The 21,629-nt window shown below is 52.7% G+C and overlaps 1 protein-coding gene across 2 annotated transcripts; it reads right to left on the bottom strand.

Moving 5' to 3' along the window:
• Window positions 1-140: 140 nt before the first annotated feature.
• Window positions 141-20,497, bottom strand: TMEM140 (transmembrane protein 140). 2 transcript variants are annotated; one of them, XM_055143773.1, is made up of 2 exons: window positions 20,343-20,497; window positions 141-1,557 (listed from the first exon to the last, which is right to left on the bottom strand). In XM_055143773.1, the coding sequence occupies exons 1-2, from the start codon at window positions 20,366-20,368 to the stop codon at window positions 978-980; spliced, it is 606 nt and encodes a 201-aa protein (XP_054999748.1). In that variant the 5' UTR covers window positions 20,369-20,497; the 3' UTR covers window positions 141-977. The 2 variants fall into 2 exon arrangements, with proteins under 2 accessions (XP_054999748.1, XP_054999753.1); XM_055143778.1 differs by lacking the exon at window positions 20,343-20,497 and adding an exon at window positions 19,798-19,845.
• Between the last annotated feature and the right edge of the window lie 1,132 nt (window positions 20,498-21,629).

Raw genomic sequence — 21,629 nt, 5'->3', positions numbered from 1 at the left:
GCACTGCCCGCTGTGAGTCCCCCACCCCTCCACTCGCCGAACTAAAAGTACTTTCCACCATGAGGAGATCCGCTCATCTGGGGTGTCCCACGGGGTCCCGAGGCGACAACTGTGACTTGGAGGTGGGACAGGAGGCCTGAGGGGAGGCCGGGGACGTGAGGTCACACTGCGCTCAGCTGTGCCTCTGACACACGGGGACCCGGGCAGCCACTCCTGGGCGTGCGGGTGGTCATCCTGTCCACAGGAGCCAGCAAGTACAATCTTCCTCCAAGTCCCCCCAGGGCCAATGTGGTCAGTGTGGCCTCCCCCGCGCCCCCCTGCGGGCCAAGCCATCGCATCCTGGTCCCCTTCCTCTCCCAACCTGGCTGGGCGTGGTGTGTGTGTGTGTGTGTGTGTGTGTGTGTGTGTACAGAGGGTCGGCATTTCCCAAGGGGGTGTGGCTGGCGTTTTAGAGTCCCACCCCCCGTGTCTCTCTGTCCATGCCCACACGCTCAGGTTTCCGCTTCCTGGAGCCTTTCCTGGGTCTCTGGCCGTGGTGGTGTGTGGGAATCAGGGTTTGTCACACACACACACACACACACACAGAGCCCACCTCGTCCCCACCAATGTGGAGGACTCTGGGATGCTCTCACGAGGTCCCTTGTTGTGCCGCCAGAGCTGGGGGTATGGCGGGGGCTCCTCCCCCCTCGCTGTGCCGAGATGAACTTGCTTAGACGTGAGCTCAGATGGGAAAATCCCCTGACACCAAGTTTCGTGCTCCCAGGATGGCTGGTCCCAGCAACAGACTCTCCAGGGCTCAGACTCCTGGCCCCCCCAGCGCCCCTTCTGGAGGGTCCCCCAGGGTCTAAAACGAGGTGGGGGAGCGGGACTGGGAAGGTGTCCCACCTCGGGGGGGGGTGGGGAGGCCCATCCTCCGGCGCCTTCTCCAAGTAGAGTTCAGGCGGAGCCCTGGTAGCCAGACGAGCCTTTAGTCGGGGCTAGCAGCTCTCCAGCGGCCTGTGGCCTTTCTCCGCCCTGGGCAGGAAGGTGACCGTGGCCATCAGCAGGAGGAGGAGGAAGGCCTGGGCGAGGCCCAGCGCCAGGAAGCCGGGGCCCAGGAGGGACAGCTGCACCCAGCGCCACACGCAGGTGAAGAAGAGACCCAGGCCGCTGGCCAGCAGCACCGAGGCCACGGTCAGGAAGCCCACGGCCAGCTGCCACTCGCCCTCGTTCCGGTGGCACCAGGCCAGCAGCAGCGGCAGGGGGACGAAGAGGGTGAGCACCAGGGCCCCGTAGACGCCCAGGCGGGCCAGGCCCAGGCCCAGGCGGGGCACGCCCAGGGCCTCCAGCTCAGGGAACTGGAAGCACTGCAGGGAGTCGGCCTGCTCGTTCCACAGGCAGAAGTTGTAGAAGCCGATCCTCAGGCTGGGCAGGTCCGTGAGGTTGCCGGCCTGCCAGAGCAGCGCGTAGAACAGCAGGAAGATGACCACCAAGGCCAGCGCCAGGATGGCCACGAACAGCAGGTGGTGGCCGCGCCGGAGCTGGCGGATGGCCATGGTCTCCCGCCGGCGCAGGGAGCTGCAAGGAGAGGCACCGTGAGGTCCAGAGCGGGAAGAGGCCGGGGGTGGGGGGTGGTGGGGGCGAAGGACCGGGAAGGACCCGCTAGCCCAGACCCTGTGGAGACGTGTGAGTCGGCCTCGCGGGGCCCCGTGGAATTGGAACGGGTTCCTCTAGCATAGGGAAAAGCTCCACCAGCTGCCCAGGGGCCAGTTTCCGGCAGCGTGGACGCTGGAAGCTTCTGTGAGGGGCCTCCCCCCCAGGTGGGCGTGAGGCTTGAGGGAGAAGGTGGGGAGGGGGCAGGACCCCGGGAGGAGGGGGGACCACCCACCTGAGGGTTTCAGCCCACACGCCCATCAGAACACAGCTCAGGGGCCGAGCGTTGAGCTGGGAACTCAGGGGACCAGAGTGAGAGGCCTCTGACAGGCCCCTTTCCCGACAGCAAATGTCTACATTCCCCCACCAAACACACACACACACACACACACACACACACACACACACACACACACACACACACACCGCCCCACATATACATTCATTATGGAAATCCTGGAATTGATCCTTAAAAAAAATTTTTTTAAATAAACTTTCATGCCACCCCTATACTGTTAGAAACACCTTAATTTTCTTTTTTCTTTTTTTTGCTTTTTGGGTGACACCCGGCGATGCTCAGGGGTTACTCCTGGCTCTGCACTCAGGAATTACTCCTGGTGGTGCTCAGAGGGCTATATGGGATGCCCGGGATCGAACCCGGGTACTATCGCTCCAGCTCCCCTTTCCACCTTGGGAGCAGCCCGCGTTCTCCCTTGAGCGCGTTACTCTCTCTCACTTTCTCTCCCTCCCCCTTTCTAAAAGCATCCAAATAAAATCTGTTTACTTCACTGCTCTGTCTACTCCTGAAATTCTTTTCTGAGACAGGACAGAGGCCCTGGAAACCCTGGCGGAGGCCGAGGACTGACTTTCCTTTCCTGCAAAGAGCAATTCCTCACTCCAGCCTGAGCCCACGGTTCTCTGAGAAATCTTGTGGTGGGGATCAAATCCCGTGTGGAGACGTGAGGTGTGGCTTGGCGGCCACCGGGTGGTGCTGGCAAGGGCTCTGGCCCTCAGGGGCTCATCACAGACCTGGTCAGTCCTGGCCTTCCAAGCCACAGCGGCAGATTGGGAGGAAGTGACCGTCTCTCCTCCCTGCCTCACATAAGCCACCTGTGGGGACCCACCGACTTCACATCTAGTACTTGTGGATTTGTCAGCGTTCCAGCCTTGTATAGAGATCTATCCTGAGCCGCTGGAACCCAGCACCGCCGACCTCGGGGAGATCCACAGGTCCTGGGCACCCAGCCGGGAAGGCCAGTTGAAGCCTGGACACTGAGTGGGTGCTTCAGGGTGGTGAGAAGCTGCCATCACCCCGACACACACACACACACATAGCCCCAGAGATCAGTGTGACAAAGGGGACGGGGTACCCCTAGGAGAAGCCCCACCTTTTCTTCAGTGATGATTGGCTGGTTCCTTGGAACACCTGGCCACCCCCCACCCCTCCTCCATTCCTTCTGCATGAACACAAAGGGACCAGCTGGGGAGGAACAAGATAATGTGAGGAAACAGGATGCCAACAGAGAGGGAGGGAGGGAGGTGGTGTCTTGGTACTTTCTAGCTGCTCTACGGAGCTGGGCGTTGATTTCTCCCAGTGCCCGGAGACCCTGGGAGAGCCAGTGGTCCGTTTCCTGGGGCCCAGCTGGACGCGGTCATCTTCTCTATTGTGTCCTACTCTGGGGGAGTGGAGAAGGGAGCTAGTCCCGCTCTCCCTTGACCCTCCCCTCCCCTCCCCTCCAAAGCCTTCCTCCTAACTCCCATCCCACTGAGGACTGGGAGAAGACAGACAGGGATAAGAAGAAAGATGTGCTGGGGCTGGAGAGAGAGAGTACAGTGGGTAGGGTGGGTGCTTGCCTTGCATGCTCTGACCCGGGTTTGATTCCTGGCATCCCGTAGGGTCCCCTGAGCTCTCCAGGAGTGATTCCTGAGCTCCAAGCCAAAAGTAAGCCCTGAGCACTGCCAGGTGTGACTCAAAAAAAAAAAAAAAGAAAATGTGGCTCTTCACCAAGATGCGACCCAGGTGGTCACATGTTTGTGTGGCCGCTCTGCGGCTGATCAACCATGATCCGGAGGCCAGCTAGACTACTTTTGGTACCAGCAGCTGCTCGCAGAAATGTCCCTAGACTGTGAACTAAGCCATAGCCCCATGCTGCCCCAGGAAGGGAAATGGTGCAATTTCTAACATAAATCTCCCTGGACTTAGTTGCTAAAATACTAAAATATAGAACTCCCAAACCACGCGGCCGCTATTGCGGTTGTGCAACCTCATGTCTCTTCATTCTCAGCAATGGAAAACTAATTATCAAATGCTTCCTTTTCAGCAGGGCTGTTTTTTTGGGAAAAACTCCAACAACAATAGCAGCGTGGGGTGTGAGGGGTGGGGGGTGGGGGGTATACTGGGGTTTGGTGGTGGAATATGTGCACTGGTGAAGGGACGGGTGTTCGAGCATTGTATAACTGAGACATAAGCCTGAAAGCTTTGTAACTTTCCACAGGGTGATTCAATAAAATAAATAAATTAAAAAAAAATGTGTCAGTGAGTCCCAGGACTCTGCCTGGGGTGAACAGTGTCCGCAGCTGTCTGCTAAAGTGAGAACAGAACCCTGAAGGGGCGAGGCCGGACTGGAGAAGCTGACAGGGAATTGTGAGGCGCCCCTGGCCCTGGGGGCTGCCCTCGGTACTGTGTTTGTGTGTTTGTGGGCCACACCCTGCAGTGTTTAGGGCTTACTCCAGGTTCTGCATTCAGGGGTCACTCCTGGGAGAGCTTGGGGAGTCTACACAGTGCTTGGGATCAAACCCAGGTGGGCCACGTGCAAGGCAGGCGCCCTTCCTGCTGTCCTGTCGCTCTGCCCTGCCCTCCCCCCATCCCTCCCTCCGCCCCTCCCCCAGCACTGCCTGTATTTTTTCTTCCTTGAGGTGCCCTGGATTCCTTGGTGGGCTTCTCTCCCGCCTTTTCCCCTTGACTTGGGTTTGTCCGGGTCTGTCTGAGTCTGTCTGAGCTCCCTGCGGATGAAGGTGGCAGGTCACTGTCCCCCGCCCCGCCCCTGGCATTTAGAGTCCAGGTCACTGCAGTGGCCTGACCGCGGTTCCTCGAACGCTCCAGCGGACACACCCCCGGGAAGGGCATGTTCAGGCTCCCGCTTGAGCTCTGGCCTGTGACACCGGCCCAAGGTTTAACACTTAACCGGAGTTTGGCCTCAGCTGCCTGGAATTACCTGGTCAGCAGGTGCGAGGGGGTCCGCCTCCTGCCAGGCGCCTGCCCCGCCCTGCGAAAGTGCCCCGGGCTGACTCTGCGCCAGCTCCTCCCTCATTCCCGCCCCCCCCGCCCCCCCCCCCGCCCCCCGCAACTCCGGCCCTTCCCAGCCTGATTCCCCACAAAGCCGACGCTGTCCCCCGTGGTCTCAGCATCCCAATCGGGGGAACCCCCAGAAACCGCGGCCCCGGCTGGAATTCCTCGAATCTGTTTTGTGGGGAGTTGGGCATTTCTGTTGAAGCACCTCTCGCGTTTACTCATGGACGGTGGCCCAACGGGACGAAGGGCATGTTGCTTTTCTGGGTTAGAGTCTTCACAATTTTGTTGATTTTTACTTTGGGGGTTTGGGGCCACACTTGGTGGTGCTCAGGGCTTACTCCAGGTGCTCAGGAATCACTCCTGGCAGGCTCAGGGGACCATATGAGGTGCCAGTGGGGGGGGGTGGGTGGATCAAACTCAGGTCTGCAGCGTACAAGGCAAACCCCATCTTATTGCTCCAGCCCCGGGTTCTGGCCCTTTTATATGAAAAGAAGGGAACATTACTGAGCTTGAATCTGAGCAAAGAGGAAAGTTCTGGTAAATGGTTTTAGTGAAAAGCCCCTCCTGACTCAATGGGCCAGTACACAGGCTGTACATGTGAGAGCCCAGGACTCACACCTGAGCATCACCAGGAGTGACCCATGAGCACCGAGTTGGGAGTAGCCCCTGAGTTCCACTGGGTGTAGCCTCCAAACCAAAAATAAATAATTCTAATTTTTTTTTAAAGTACTGACCAGGGTCAATAAGCAGCAGTTAAGGTGTTTGCCTTGTATGCAGCCGACCCAAGTTTAATCCCCAGCATCCCGTATGGTTCCTCTGAGCACCTCCAGGAATAATTTCCGAGTGCAGAGCCAGGAGTGACCCCTGAGCATTGCCAGGTATGACCCAAAAAGAAAAAAAAGTATATTGATCATTCCTTATATAAATAAGGATTCCTATAAATAGGTTCTAGTTGGTCCCTTCTCTGATCAAGGCTTTATAGATGATTCTCCTCTTACCCCAGTATTTGAGGTCCCCACGACCTTATTCTAGAACAACCAAGAGCAGCATACAAATGAAAAGCGGCCAGATGTTCTCCACAACTGGGAACTTACTGCTTCTTCTGAGTCATCGCCCCACGCCCCACCTGAGTGATGTCATAGATGGTGCCCGAAGACACGCCCGCTCAGTCGAGGGCCCGTCCCTGTCCTTCCTGCCCAAGACCGTGGCGATTTAGTTTGCTCATGCAGTGTTTCATAGACCCTTCAAGTGTGCCTGGCGGGCAGACACAGGAAGGCCCAGAGAATGCTCCTTCTGGTGGCGTTCCTTCTCCAGGGACACCAGGCCGGATTCCAGAACACTTGAATTCTACAACAATGGCGGCCTCTGGTGTGTACGACCAAGGTAGCCTCTTCTGTTGCATGAAGTGATATATATATATATATATATACCAGTCAGTCAGAGGCGCAAAGATAAGACACACAGAGGAATGTAGAGATCACGGAGGACCAAGGCGTCTATCTGGCTCAAGGCGAAGAGTGACTGCCAGAGGCTTCCTTTTATTCTATCATGATCACGAAATCCCGTTAATCACCGATTTCTCGGGCGGGCTCAGTAACACCTCATTTCGTCCTTTCCCTGAGATCTTAGAAGTCTATCTCGACTCGGCCCTCCTAACGATGTCACACTGGAGGCTCTTCAGGGTCAAGGGAATGAGATCCAGCTTGTTACTGGATTTTGCATATGAATACACCATGGGAAGCTAGCAAGGCTGTCCCATGTGGGCAGGAAACCCTCAGAAGATTGCCAGTTTCTCCCAGAGGAATATATATATTATCAGTTACATCCTAATGACTTCATCACAGAGAAAGACTCACCAACGAGAGTACAAACAGTTATAGGATAAGCATTCATCAAAAGAACATCAGGGTATACATTGTCTTGTCAAAGCTATGTTGTCAAAGCTATGTCGCAATGATTAAAACATCAGAGGAAGATACGGAGCTGGACACGTAGGTTCTACAGATTACGTCCCCCACATTCTTGTGGTTAGTTACACAGAGGGCAAAGAGAAGACTCAGACTGACACTTGAAGGTCAAACCAGATTAAGGATGTGTAAGAGAGGGGGAGATCGCTGCTTTGTCTGCCTTCTACTGTCTGACCAGGCGGGTATGTGGGAGCATGCTATACGTCTCCAGATCATCAGAGTCTGGAGGCTCGTCCCAACGTCCTGGCGTAGCACCGACACTCTCTCCACAGCAACATCAGCAACCACTTGCTCTTCTCCCTGCCTCTTGAGGAGCAGGACCCTCCCACGTGGTTCCTGCCTGGGCCTGACTCTTGCAGCCCTTCCTTCTGCCTCTCTTTCTCCTTTCCCACCCATCCCACAGCTCCTGCTCCAAAATACTGTTGGTATTTTCCCGACAGTCAGGCTAGGCAAGCCAAGACTTTCTGCCAGGCCCTCTGCCTGGAGGAAGGCTCCCTGGGTTCTCTCCCTGCCTCCCTCCTTGGACCTCCCATTCTCAGGGTGCCCCCCCAACCCCCCGCACACCACCAGTGCCCAGCAACCTGCACTCCTGGCATCCTGTCCAACTCTTCTTCGAGAGCCCTTGTCCCTAACTCACAGGGGCCAGATGCTCGGTCTCCACTTCCACAGTAGAATCAATGCTCTACTAGGGGCATGTCCACCTGCTCTGCCTTTTTATATCTCTGTTGCTGTCACTGTCAAATCTAGCCAGTGATTTGGTGATTACATAATCATCAATTCTCTAACCATCTTCTATTGAATCATCATTTTAATGAATTATTTGTTTTTTGTTTTTTTTGCTTTTTGGGTCACACCTGGAGATGCACAGGGGCTACTCCTGGCTCTGCACTCAGGAATCACCCCTGGCGGTGCTCAGGAGACCATATGGGATGCTGGGAATCGAACCCGGGTCAGCTGTGTGCAAGACAAACGCCCTTCCTGCTGTGCTATTGCTCCAGCCCCTCATTTTATTTTATTTTTTTATTTTTTTATTTTTTGCTTTTTGAGTCACACCCAGCAATGCACATGGGTCACTCCTGGCTCATGCACTCAGGAATCACCCCTGGCTGTGCTCAGGGGACCATATGGGATGCTGGGATTCGAACCTGGGTCGGCCGCGTGCAAGGCAAATGCCCTACCCGCTGTGCTATCACTCCAGCCCCCCAGCCCCTCATTTTAATGAATTATTTATCTATTGGTCCATTCATTTTTCCATCCATCCATTCATTTGACCATCCATCCATCCATCCACCCACCCACCCACTCACCCTTCTGTCCATTCACTCATCCATCCTATCCACTCACCCATTCATCAATCCACCCACCCATGCACTCACCCATCTGTTCATTCACTCATACACCTGTTCATCCACCCACCCACCCACCCACCCATATGTCCACTCATCCACCCATCCATCCATCCACCCATCCATCCATCCATCCATCCATCCATCCATCCATCCATCCATCCATCCATCCATCCATCCATCCTCTACATGTCTACCAAAAATTCCATGTAGAGGACCAGGAAGATGTCTCAAAGGGCTAAAGTATGGGAGCTCTGCATGTGAGAGCCCATGTTTAATCTCTGGTACCACATATTCCTCCAAGCTGTGTGTTGGTCCCCAGCACTGCTGGGAGGATCTTCCCTCTACACCCTCAAATCTATTTAGGACCCGGGAGATGTCCCAGTGGTGAAAGCCCCTGCTTGGCTAATGTGAGGCTGTGCATTCAATCCCCAGTGCCACCTGCGTCTGCTGAATGAGATCCTGGCAGCTCTGCTTGCTTTGACTCCCCAACACCACAAGGGACTTCCAGCCACACCACTTCCAGCGAGGGGCATGAGCCCTGCACCTGAGAGGGTGTGTGCCCTGGCCGGCAGCATGAGCACAGAGGCCTGGAGAGTGCCTCCCCGCCCTGGGGTGCATACGTGTGAGCACCACGATGACCCTGAATTAATACCAGCATCATAAACAACAGAGTGCGACTCCCAGCAAACACCTGTGTGAAGCACCCAAGTCTGAGCAGGCACCACGAGCTGATGTGCGAGTCCACCCATCCCAGCTGGCCCCACAGAGAAGTGTGCGAGCATCACCTCTGGCCACTTGGCCTGCAGCCGGCAAGGCACAACAATATGTAGCTATTGGCGGGTATCGAGTGGGCGAGGAATGTCGGATGGATACAAAGAGCTTCTTGGCTTCCCATTATTTTTTTTTCTTTTTGGGTCACATCCCGCAATGCTCAGGGGCTTCTCCTTCCCCTGGCTCTGCCCTCAGGAATTACTTCTGGCGGTGCTCAGGGAACCATATGGGATGCTGGGGATCAAACCTGGGTCAGCAGCATGCAAGGCAAATACCCTCCCCTCTGTGCTATCGCGTCAGCCCTTTCCCATCTAGCCTTACATCCTAAGTGTAAAGGTCTTTTTTTTGTTTGTTTGTTTGTCTTGGCTTTGGGGCCATATCTGATGGTACTCAGGGCTTGCTCCTGGCTCTGTGCTCAAGGATCACTCCTGGCAGATTTGGGGGACCATAGGGGGTACTGGGGATTGAATCCAGGTTGGCCATATGCAAAGCCAGTGTCCTCCCCTCTGTAGTATTGCTCTGACCCCACCAAGTGTAGGTTTTGTACGAGGTTCTCTTGTTCTCAGACATGTCACCTAAGCCCCTACAGCTCCAAGAGGTTAATGCTCTGGGGGGGGGGGGACAGCAGCATGCTGACCTTGGCCTTGAGGTCAGCTGGGCTGGGCTGAGCAGTTATGCTGCCACCAGACACGGCAGTCTGCAAGGAGTGCCCAAGAGGTGGCCAGAAAACCAGGTCAGTCAGCATCTACATGTTTACCTCCCCTGACCTTTGTTTCATCAATGATTTAAGGACATTCTAAAGAGGACCAGGTGAGCGGCAGACCCGGAGGGAGAGATCAGCCAGGAGATCCCCATGCCTGACTGAAGCGTCCACATCATAAAACACAGTGTCGGCGCCAGAAAAACTCTGCATGAGAAAACGGAACACCACCACGAGTGCTCAGTGCCTGGGTAGGCCTGGAGGGAAGTGAAGGGAGGTGCTGAGGCCGTCGCATGGTCTGCGGGATACGGGCTTAATAAACTCTGGTTCTGAACTCCGGTTCCGACTCCACCACGCCCAACACGAGGATGAATGCCAGGGATCCACCTAGTCTTCCCTTGGCCATAAAGAAATAACCACAGTTCTTTTTTTTGCTTTTTGGGTCACACCCAGTGATGCTCAGGGATTACCCCTGGCTTTGCACTCAGGAATTACTCTTGGCAGTGCTTGGGGGACCATATGAGATGCCGGGGATGGAACCCGGGTTGGCCGCATGCAAGGCAAACGCCCTACCCACTGTGCTATTGCTCCGGCCCCTAACCACAGTTCTTGACCATAAAAGAAGAAAGAGGAGAACGAGAAGGAGGAAGGGGAGGAGGAGAAGGAGAAAAAGAAAAAGAGAGGAGAAGAAATAGGAAGAGGAAAGAGGAGAAGGAAAAGAGAGGAGGAGGAAAAACAGGAAGAGGAAAGAGGAGAAGGAAAAGAGAGGAGAAATAGGAAGAGGAAAGAGGAGAAGAAAAAGAGAGGAGGAGGAGGAGAAACAGGAAGAGGAAAGAGGAGAAGAAGGAAAAGAGGAGAAGGAGAAAAAGGAGAAGGAAGGGAGAAGTTCATTCAAATTGCTTCAACTTGAGAAAATTTTATTTGTGGGGGTGGGGGATCTCCCAAGCAATGCCTTGGGGGTGTCTAGGCGACACTTCCAGTGAGACTCAGCCCACCAGGCTGAGAGTCGGGTGCCAGGGCCCGAGGAGGTGGTGCTGCTCAGGCCTTTCACTGCCAGGGCCACTGAGGGCATCCTCAGCAGTGCTCAGGAGCTCCAGGTCTAAACCCCGCAAAGCTGAGTCTATGTGGTGCTGATGCTGATGGAAACCCCGTACTATCCACCTGGACCTGGAGGCACCTCCTCCACCCAAGGAAACAAGTCTGACAGAGAACGGATTCGTTTGTTAAACAGAGACTCTGACATCTGTAGCCTTATTCCGGGCCAAGCACTACGCGAAGCCCCTGGCAGTCACAGTCTCATTCAGTTCTCCCGACCAGGCTATGGGAACCAATCTATTCCCCCTTCCCTCTGCAGAGGGGAAAACAGAGGCCTTAGGCGGATGTGTAAAAGGGGAATAATATAAAAACTTATGCTGCGATAGGACTGGAGCGATAGCACAGTGGGTAGGGCGTTTGCCTTGCACGTGGCCGACCCGGGTTCAATTCCTCCACCCCTCTCGGAGAGCCCGGCAAGCTACCGAGAGTATCCGGCCCGCACGGCAGAGCCTGGCAAGCTCCCCGTGGCATATTCGATATGCCAAACACAGTAACAACAAGTCTCACAATGGAGACGTCACTGGTGCCCGCTCGAGCAAATCGATGAACAACGGGACGACAGTGCTACGGTGCAGTGCTATGCTGCAGATGTTAGAGGAATCAAAGGCGGTGACGTATGTCCTGCACGTGGTGTGCATACCATGCCAGCATCCTTAATCATCCTTGCTCCGGAGGCTCAGAGGAGGGAGGGAGGTACGGCCTACACAGCTGGTCCGCTGTGGGATTCTAGAGAGACACCAGAATCCTTGGTGCTGGGGCTCAGAAGCAGAGTTGGACCGGAGGGGCTGGGCTCCAGGAGGCTCAGGCGTGTTTGCTGATGGACTCCCTCGGGACTCGGTGAAGGGCACACGCCCTGGACATGCCCGTTTGCTCTGCTCGTTATAGACCGTGTCATCCAGGATTTGTCTGCGGGTGTGTGTGTGTGGGGGGATGGCTCTTGCCTCAAGTACTGAAGTGTGTCATTGTTAGTTTTTTTTGGTTTTGGGCCCTACCCAGTGGCAGTGCTCAAGGCTTACTCCTGACTCTGTGCTCAGGGATCTGGGGACTATCTCGGGGTGCCAGGGATCCACTAAGAGTCTGTTGCTGGCAAGGCCACACTCTACCCACACCCAGTCCTAGCTCTCGGGCCCTGAACAGTGCTCACTTCTACAAATGTCAATGCCTGGCACAAAACTTGTGCTCGAGCCTGCCCTGAGGAACCGGGACTCAGGGGAGAAAGGGTCTCTGATTACTTGGTGCCAGGGGCAGTTTGTGGGTGTGACTGCCAAGCAACAAGCAATACAAAGCATCTAGCATTGCCTTTTTGGCAGGTTTGAGTGGTGGTGAGACCGGTGTCGGAATATCGAATATAACCAATGTAGAGAGAGATCGTGGGGGAAATTGTTTGCCACACAGGCAGGGGAAGGGGTGGAACGGGGTTGTTGGGGGGAATACTGGGGATTTTGGTGGTGGAAAATGTGCACTGGTGAAGGAATGGGTGTTTGATGACTGTATGACCGAAGCTCAAACATGAAAGTTTTGTAGTTGTATCTCACAGTGAATTATAAAAAGGGGGGGGAAATAATAATAAAGTAATAAAATAAAATTAACATTTAGAATAAAAAAAAGTAATGTGGAGTTCATGCCCAATTCAATCAGCTTAATTTATGGCTGAATAAATAGCAGTACTCCTACATTATAAAAATGAAAAAAAAAAAGAAAGAAAGGGTCTCTGATTCTGAGGCAAGTGAAATGTTGGGAGTGCCACGGGACGGCAGGAACAAATGATGCTCAGGGGTAAAAATAAGAATAACAGAACAAAGCCCAACAAACAGGTCGAGAGCCAGACTGAATGCCCGGTGGTCAGCCCTGTAAATCTCTAGGGCTGGACACACTCACGATTCCTGTGCGCACAGGCTGGGTGTGGCTCCCCCACAAAAAGAAAGGGGAAGAAGAAAAGGAAACGTGTCACATTTCCTTTGGCAGAACCACTGAGCTCAGGTTCTTTGTTCTCCAAGCAGGACTCGGCCTCGTGACCCAAGTGTGTGGAGGGGGTGGGGGGGACAGCCCGTGGGTGAGGCTGCTCGGTGGATGGCCTGGCCCTGAACCACCTTTATACGAACAATTCAATGCCTCTCAGCTGTGTCCACAAAAACTAACTTGGCCCCGCAGAAACGGAAACGGGACGGCATTAAGATTGCAAAATCACACCAGAAGGTACAGTCTGGTACTGTCACCGGCATCCACCTATTGAGATAAGTTGTCTAAACTTCTGTTTCTCAACCTTTCCTAGCCCCTTCTGACCTTGTTTCCTTCCTGTGCCCCCCTCCCCTTCCCGACCTACCAGTTGGCCCCCCTAGACTTGTGCCAAGCCCCCCCAACCATGTATGTGATTTTTCACCTGTAGCCCCCTTGAATACCCTGCAGGGCTCCAGTGAGGCCCTATGACCCCCTGGTTGGGAAACTCGGATCTATAAGGGTGAACATTAATTTCCTATTTGTTCAGTTTTTGGTTGCTTATTAGCCCTTGCTACAAGGAACTCGGCTGGGAACAAAGGTTAAAAACAACTAGAGGGAGAGAAAAAAAGTAAATCCTGAGAAATGGGAGAAAATACCTGCACCTGGGAAATCATTCTCGTTTTCCTTGGCACGACTCCACACTCTGTGTGTGTGTGTGTGTGTGTGTGTGTGTGTGTGTGTGTGTGTGTGTGTGTCTGAGACTCAGGATGCAGAAGGAAGCAGAGTTGGAAGACAATGAGTATTAGAAACTCGGTTCTCAAGCCCAGCCTTCTCTCCTCTGTGTGCATGTGGGGGTCAGGGGGCTTCTTGTGAGGCCTCATTACTGCACCCCCCCTCATTTGCATGAGCCACAGGGCAAAGCTGGTGCCAGCATTTCCTCAGTTTGCTCTGTAGTGGGTAGGACGTTTGCCTTGCATGCGGCTGACCTGGGTTTGATTCCTCCGTCCCTCTCGGAGAGCCTGGCAAGCTACCGAGAGTATCCCGCCTGAATGGCAGAGCCTGGCAAGCTACCCGTGGTGTATTCGATATGCCAAAAACAGTAACAAGTCTCACAATGAAGACATTACTGGTACCGGCTCGAGCAAATCTATGAACAACGGGATGACAGTGTTACAGTGCTCTTTAGCTGGGAAGGCAAAATACCAAACATGTCTTCCTTAAGAGACACTGATCGTGTTTGAAAAGTCAATAGAATGGAGGCGAGAAGTTGGCAGGAGGCAGTGGGGAGTCCGGGGCCTGGGAAGGCTGGTGTGCCAAGGAGCCCTTCAGTTTGAGGCCTGCAGGCAGGGAGAGGCGGGGCCGGGCAGGGTAAGAACCTTCCAAGGAGGTGCAGGGCTGCTGGTACAAACACCCCACCGAGAGAAGAACCGTCTGCAAGCCAGTGCCCCAGAAGAGGGTCCAGATGAGGCTGCAGGGGAGCAGAACAAGGACCAGAGGGCCCAGCAGGGGGAGAGGTTTGGGCCACGTCCCCCTAACCCAGCACACATCCATTCTGTCCTTGTTCCCCCACACCGCAGGCTCCAGGCAGTGGGGCTGGAGTGCAAAGGGGGCCCGAGGCAATGCCAGCGCTGATCCCAACACGTGTGCCCATCAGCCCACAAAGGCCCCTGTGGGACTGACACAGTTTCCCAAAGTGGGTGGTCTCACCCCTCAGGGGCGTTGGGAACCCAGGGGGCAGTTGTAGCCTGAGGTGCCACTGGGTGCTTTCTCTGTGTTCCCTTAAAGATAGAGTTCCACCGACCCCCATCCTCTGCCACCTTAGAGTTCTCACTCTAACAACTCCTCTTCCTCCCACGGATGCAAGGGGGCAGCACCCGGTAGTGCTCAGAGCTTACTTGGGGCTCTGTGCTCAGGGGTCACTTCTGGCAGGGTTTGGGGGCCATATGTGGTACTGGGGTCACAGGTATACAAGGCAAAGTGCCCTACACATTATATATCTTTCCAGCCCACGTATCTTCCTATCTACAGACACACACACACACACACACACACGCGCGCACACACACACACGCACACACACACACACACTCACACACACGCGCCCACACACACACACACACGCGCGCGCGCGCACACACACACGCACACACACACACACTCACACACACGCGCGCACACACACACGCGCGCACACACACACACACTCACACACACGCGCGCACACACACACACACGCGCGCGCACACACACACGCACACACACACACACACTCACACACACGTGCGCACACACACACGCACACACACACACACACACGTGCGCGCGCGCACACACACACACACAGAGGTCGGCTGTATGCAAGACAAACACCCCAGCCACTGTACTGTTTCTTGGCAAAGTGACTTTGTTTCCATCTGCCTGTGTCTGGAGTCCTTGGAGCTTATGATGCATGCTTATGTGAATCGTGTGGTACAAATCTTTCTTATTTTCTGCATGTGTGATAGACACACACCTGACACACTTAAAACCCACTAGGGTTACTTTATAAAAGGCACCAAGAACTAAGACTTTAACTCCTGTGAATAGCTGTGTGGTATTCTATTAGTGTGCTATCATTTATTCGGTTATTTCTTGTTAGGTATTTAGGTTGTCTGTAGTCCCTTGGTAAAAGTTCTGCAATAAATAAATATACTTGCAAATAATAAAATAAGGAGGTATATGTGGGGTGGAGGTGGGGGGCTGAGTATTTATTTTTGTCTAATAAGGGGGCAGTAGACCATTTAGATTTGGGATCCTCAGTGAAACGAGGAGGCCCTCATAACTCTCTTTAAGGCCCCTCCCCCACCCACCCCCACATTCTGCAGATGAATGTCACATCCTGGGTCTGGAGAGATAGTACAGTGGGTAGGGTGTTTGCCTTGCATGCAGCCAACCTGGTTTGATTGTTGGCACCCCGTATGGTCCCCCAAAGGCCGCCAGGAGTGATCTCTGAACACAGAGCTGGAAGAAAGCCTTTAGCACCCTGATGGTTGTGCCCACAAAAAAGAAAGAAAGAAAGAAAAAAAGAGAAAGAAAGAAAAGAAGGAAGGAAGAAAGAAAAGAGATAAAAAGAAAGAAAGAAAGAAAGAAAGAAAGAGAAAGAAAAGAAAAGGAAGGAAGATAAAGAAAGAAAGAAAGAAAGAAAGAAAGAAAAGAAAGGAAGGAAGAAAAGGAAAGAAAGAAAAGAAAGAAAGAAAGAAAAGAAGGAAACAAAGAAAAGGAAAGAAAGAAAAGAAAGAAAGAAAGAAAAGAAGGAAAGAAAGAAAGAAAGAAAGAAGGAAGGAAAAAAAGAAAGAAATAAAAAAAGAAAAGAAAGAAAGAAAGAAAGAAAAGAAAGGAAGGAAGAAAAGGAAAGAAAGAAAAGAAATAAAGAAAAGAAGGAAAGAAAGAAAAGGAAAGAAAGAAAGAAAGAAAAGAAAAAGAAAGAAAAGAAGGAAAGAAAGAAAAGGAAAGAAAGAAAGAAAGAAAGGAAGAAGGAAAAAAGAAAGAAAAAAGAAAAGAAAGAAAGAAAGGAAGAAGGAAAAAAAGAAAGAAAAAAAGAAAAGAAAGAAAGAAAGAAAAGAAAAGAAAGAAAGAAAGAAAGAAAGAATGAAAGAGGGAAAAAAGAAAGTTATGTTCACAGAGGCCAGGGCACAGTCCAGGAGGCAAACCAGCAGATGGGCAGTGTGGGGGCGGGGAGGGCAGGAAGGGAAAAAGATGGAAAGGGTCACCGGGATCAGAGGAAGGCTGAGAAACACAGCTCTACAGGGCTGCTCCAGAGGCCAAACCCACAGTGTGAGGCCCGTACCCCACCCCCCAGCCTCTGGGTATCTGCCCTGAGGTAAAGGAGTGAACTTGTTACTCTACTGTTTTGCTCATGGGACAGGGTTGAAAATGCTGAGAATGCTGAGGGTCACCAAATCAAGCCCTTTTTTGGGGGGAGGGGAGGGAAGCGGTGGGTAGAGGGCCCCCTGGCTGTTCTCAGGGCTTATTTCTGGTTCTGTGCTCGGGATCACTCCTGCTGGTGCTCAGGGGACCGTGAGTGGTGCCAGCATCCACCCTGGGCAAGCAAGGCAGGTTTCTTACCCCCCTGTGCCTTTTCTCCAGCCCAGGTCCTGCCAGGTCTTAGCTGCTAGAGAGAACCCACCATCCATGCATTTGAAGACTAGATTCACCAAAGTATTTGCTGTCTTTGTGAATGCACTTGGACAGGGCCACCCCAAGGCGGGCTGAAGTCACAGAAAGCATCAAGGTCTTCAACTCCAAGGTAGATTCTGGCGGGGGTAGGGTGGGGATGGGTGGGGGGGAAGCTGTTAGGGAAGCAATGGCAGGGCTATCGGGCTAAAAGCAAAATGCCTCATTTTATATCTTCTTAGAAGAACATTTCACCTGGGCCCATGAGCAAAATGGCATGGACGTGCCAAACACTTAGGACCACACTGGTATGTGCTGTATGACCAAGAAAGCACACCGGGAGCTGTCAAGAGCAAACGGAAAGCACCAAGAATGAACAATCTGCACGGGCTGCACGCTTTAGAAACACACACTTGGCTGCAGCAAGAACAACTTGAGAACACAACAGAAGAGCAAGGTCACAGCCAACAGCCACCACGCGGGCGAAGTGACTCAGAGACTCTGGTGTCTGAAACGATCATGCACCATGTAAGACAAATTAAAAACGGTGAGATACGAAGAGGCATTTCACAAGAGGAGCAACGAGGCTGAGAACCCCACCTGCAGGGAGAAACTTTCCCCCAAGAGAAAGTTTCCCTCCGGGAAACTCGCCCCGTGACTCGCCCCGCCTTGCAGCAGCCTGCAAGCCCGTCAGCTCTGTCCTTTCTGTCGGCGTCCTGGCCCTCTGGAGTCTTGGGCGAAGGCCCTTGGCTGAAGCCTGCACGGTGACAATGGAAATTGAATTCACCTTCACCCTGGCTCGTCCTGGCCCCGGGGCTGCGGCTGGGGCGCCGGCTGAGTAAGGGTTCCAGCCCCTGGTCAGGTGTAGCTCTCCCAGCACCAGCCCTGCCCCGGGCGCTTTCCCAGAGCGGGTGTATTGCCACAAGTGCAGGGATGGGTGAGACGGGCTTCCCAGAAACCAAGAAGGCAACTCCATCCCCCTTAGTTCTGAGGGAAAATTCTGAAGGTTTCAGGAGATCTCTGCAGAAATAGGGGCAAAGACCCGGCGTGACTACGGTGATACCCACAGCTGCCTGGCTCTAGGATGAGATCTCCAGGACCTGGCATCTGCGTTCAAATCCATAGCATCTCTGGGGCTGGAGCGATAGCACAGCGGGTAGGGCGTTTGCCTTGCATGCGGCCGACCCGGGTTCGATTCCCAGCATCCCATATGGTCCCCTGAGCACTGCCAGGGGTAATTCCTGAGTGCAGAGTCAGGAGTGACCCCTGTGCATCGCCGGGTGTGACCCAAAAAGCAAAGAACAAACAAAAAAACCCAAAAACCCAAATCCATAGCATCTCTACCTCTATTCCTCTACGTATCTTTATCCATATGATCTATCTGTATGTCCACATCCAACTCCCTGTCCACAGAGCTCTGCCTATCCTAACCTTAACCTCTACATCGTCTCTGTGTATACATGCCCACCGCATTCATATCTATATTCATTGCCATGCTGGCGTCACTTGTAAATCACTGTTTTATATTAACAGACACTTTAAGAGTTTCATAATATAATCAAACACATTTCAAATAATAACTCATAAGTTTTCCTATCAAACTGTAAATAAAATGCCTGATAGCAAGCACAGTAAACCTGGCGTTCTCGATATCAGATGTGAAACATTTTAACATTTTCTGGGGGCCATTTGGCAATTAGAGAGACTGCTAAAATCTCAGGGTTAGGATGAATGGAGATGTTACTGGTGCCCGCTTGAGCAAATTGATGATCAATGGGATGACAGTGATACAGTGATTTGGCAATATATATTAAAACTGCATCAAAACACTCTCTTTTGGGCCAGAGTGATAGTCCAGTGGGTAGGGCATTTGCTTTGCACACGGCTAACCCAGGTTCGATTCTTGGCATCCCATATAGTTCCTCGAGCACTGTGCCAAGAATGATTCCTGATGGGGACTGGAGCAATAGCACAGCGGGTAGGGTGTTTGCCTTGCATGCGGCCGACCTGGGTTTGATTCCCAGCATCCCATATGGTCCCCTGAGCACCACCAGGAGTAATTCCTGAGTGCATGAGCAGGAGTAACCCCTGTGCATTGCCGGGTGTGACCCCCCAAAAAGCAAAAGCAAAAAAAAAAAAAAAAGAATGATTCATGAGTGCAGAGCCAGGAGTAACCCCTGAGCATTTCCAAGTGTGAGCAAAAAACCAAAACCAACCAAACAAAAAAAATCCAAACCTAACACTCTTCCTTTTACGGTCTGCTAGTTGTGCTTAAGTCCCAGCAGTCAGAAATGTACCTAGTGATCTGTTCATCCTGTTCATTACAGCTTAAAACAAACAAACAAACAACAATAACAACAACAAATAAAACGTGAAACAACAAGAATGTTCCACACTAGGATTAAATTGCAGTTCTGCAAACTTTGGAGAATGGGCTCTAATACCCACACCTGGCAGTAAGAGTCTATCTACCTAGAAGGGCTCTGAGAAAGGAGCATTATGAGCAAGAGTTTTTTTTTTTTTTTTTGCATTAAAATGACTCCAGAATTACGTGCACCATTTATAAAAAAAAAGTGAAATTCATAAAATAAACTACAGAAACAAACAGGAAAAAACATAGACAAAATACAAGATGTACAAAAGCGAAAGGAAAATTTCCTTTGAACTGGTTCTCAGCCTGGGCTGGGGTAGAAGATACTCAACATCGCACTCCCGTTGTCTTGAGGAAAGGAGAAAAGTTCTCCCAGAAATGCTTGTGAAACTTTTTAGAAGGGAAGCAGCCCAAAGGAAGCTACTAGGGAAATCATCGGCACTTAAAAGATTTTTTTAAAAGATTTAAAATAAATAAATAAAAAAAAAAAGATTAAAAAAAAAAAACACCACAGCTTGCATGCTACTTACATCAACAGAATAAACATCTCACCATCAATTTCCCTGGAGGTGTGGGAAGCCCAAGGAAGTCTTAGCCCTGGACGCGCAGTCTGCAGGACATCTGCATGACAGCGTGATTTGGGGAGTTGCAGTGTTTACACAGCTACCTTTGAGTAACAGCCGGCCGCACTGACCACAGCTTTTGCTTTTGCTGATAAGCAGCTCCTGCCAGCCACTACGTGCTGCAGAGGGGCGACCGAGCCCCCCACGGTCCCTCCTGCACGGGTCTCCAACTAGTCATCCTGACTTAACCTGCCCCATTTTTGGGGGGGGGGCGGGGAAATGTCCAAGGACACCAGGGGCGAAGGCAGGAGAGTGGTGCACTCACATGAGGATTTGGGGCTGGGGAGAGCGCTGCCCCGGACCCCTGACCATTTCCTTGGAAGGTGGGGTGGGGTGGGGAGGACACTAGCCAGCAGGGCTGGGGGTGGCGGGGGCGTCTCTGCTAGAACTCAGAACAGCATTGCCTAACAGGTTGGCAGGCTTGCGGCGGTGCAGGCAGGGCAGGTACTTACAGAGCAGGAGCCCCAGCAAGACGCATAGACGGGCGGCGCGAGAAGGGCTGGGGGGGCGCCGCTGCTTGCCCGGCCGGGGGGTGTCGGGGCGCGCGGGAGATGCGGCCGCGGGATGCGGGCGCTCGGGGGCCGGGACGCGCTCTGGCTCCTGAGCAAACAGCCCTCTGAACTTTGGTACATTTCTGCCGACTGATGTCACCGTCAGCTGATTTCACTTTCATTTCTTAACTTCCCCGAGGGCCCCACGGGCTTCTCGGAAGAAGGCTCGGAAAGGACCTCGCAGCTCACCGGGCCGCGCGGCTGGCTCGGAGCACTGGGGTCCAGCGCCGCGAGTGACCCCGCGCGCCAGGACAGCGTCTTGAGTCCAGTCCCCGACGACTGCGGGGAAAGGACGCTGGCCAGGACGCTGTGGAAGCACCCAGTGATTGAACGCAAGGGGCGATCGGGGCAACGGGGACCTTCAAGGAGCATCTGTCTGACCACCCTCCCACCCGAGTCAGCCTTGGGCCGTTGATTCTTATCTGCTTCCACCTCTTCAGAGATTGTCTTTGCCTGAGGTTTTTAATTTTTTTTTTTCCTGCACACAAATCATCTTCTTAGCATGCTTCCTGGGGTAGTCTGACCCCCTCTCCCCCACTAGAGGGTCTGGAATTTATTTCAAAATAAAAATGTATTTCAAAAGTTTATTTCCAGATAAGAACGGACTGGAGCTTTCACAATTTTTATTTTTTATTAAAGAACTGTGGCTTACGAAATGACGGACAGTTGGGTTTCAGGCGTATAATATTTCAACACCAATCCCAGCATTGTTTTTATCGTCACGGGGACATCCTGGTCAGACCTTTTAAATCGCTCTCTCTGATCACATGATGCTAGCCGGAAATTGATCTGGGATTCAACTGGGTTGAATGACTCCCTAGTAACATTATTGAATCACTCTGGATTTCTTAAGTGGGGAGGGCACTTGCCCCCCACTCAAAAGAGAAGTTGCTGGAACTGTCACAATTTTCCCTTTGCCTTGCTTTAAACAAGTGGTTGGCTACCTCGTAGTATTATTGAATCAATCCGGTTTCTTCTTCCACCCCCTTCTATTCGCCCCAACCCTGCCCCCCCCACACTTCCCAGCCCCCCACCCCCACCCCGCCTTGCAGAGAAGTTATTGGAACCACCAGTTTTCCCTTTGTAGCTCTTTCGGACTCCAAGCCTGGAAAGGGATGATGAGATCTCAGAAAGGAAAGTGATGATGGGATCTAAGGAGCAGCAGAATTCTGGGATCACAGAGCAAAT

The sequence above is a fragment of the Sorex araneus genome, chromosome 1 (assembly GCF_027595985.1).
Source record: "Sorex araneus isolate mSorAra2 chromosome 1, mSorAra2.pri, whole genome shotgun sequence".
Lineage (NCBI taxonomy): Eukaryota > Metazoa > Chordata > Mammalia > Eulipotyphla > Soricidae > Sorex > Sorex araneus.
This window is presented reverse-complemented; position numbering and strand designations above follow the sequence as displayed.

Bases quoted from the DNA above. Each gene is read 5' to 3' on its own strand.
- TMEM140 (XM_055143773.1), bottom strand. From the start codon at position 20,368: ATGCGTCTTGCTGGGGCTCCTGCTCT. The intron at 1,558-20,342 runs GTAAGTACCTGC...CTCTCCTTGCAG, and splicing joins CTTGCTGGGGCTCCTGCTCT to CTCCCTGCGCCGGCGGGAGA.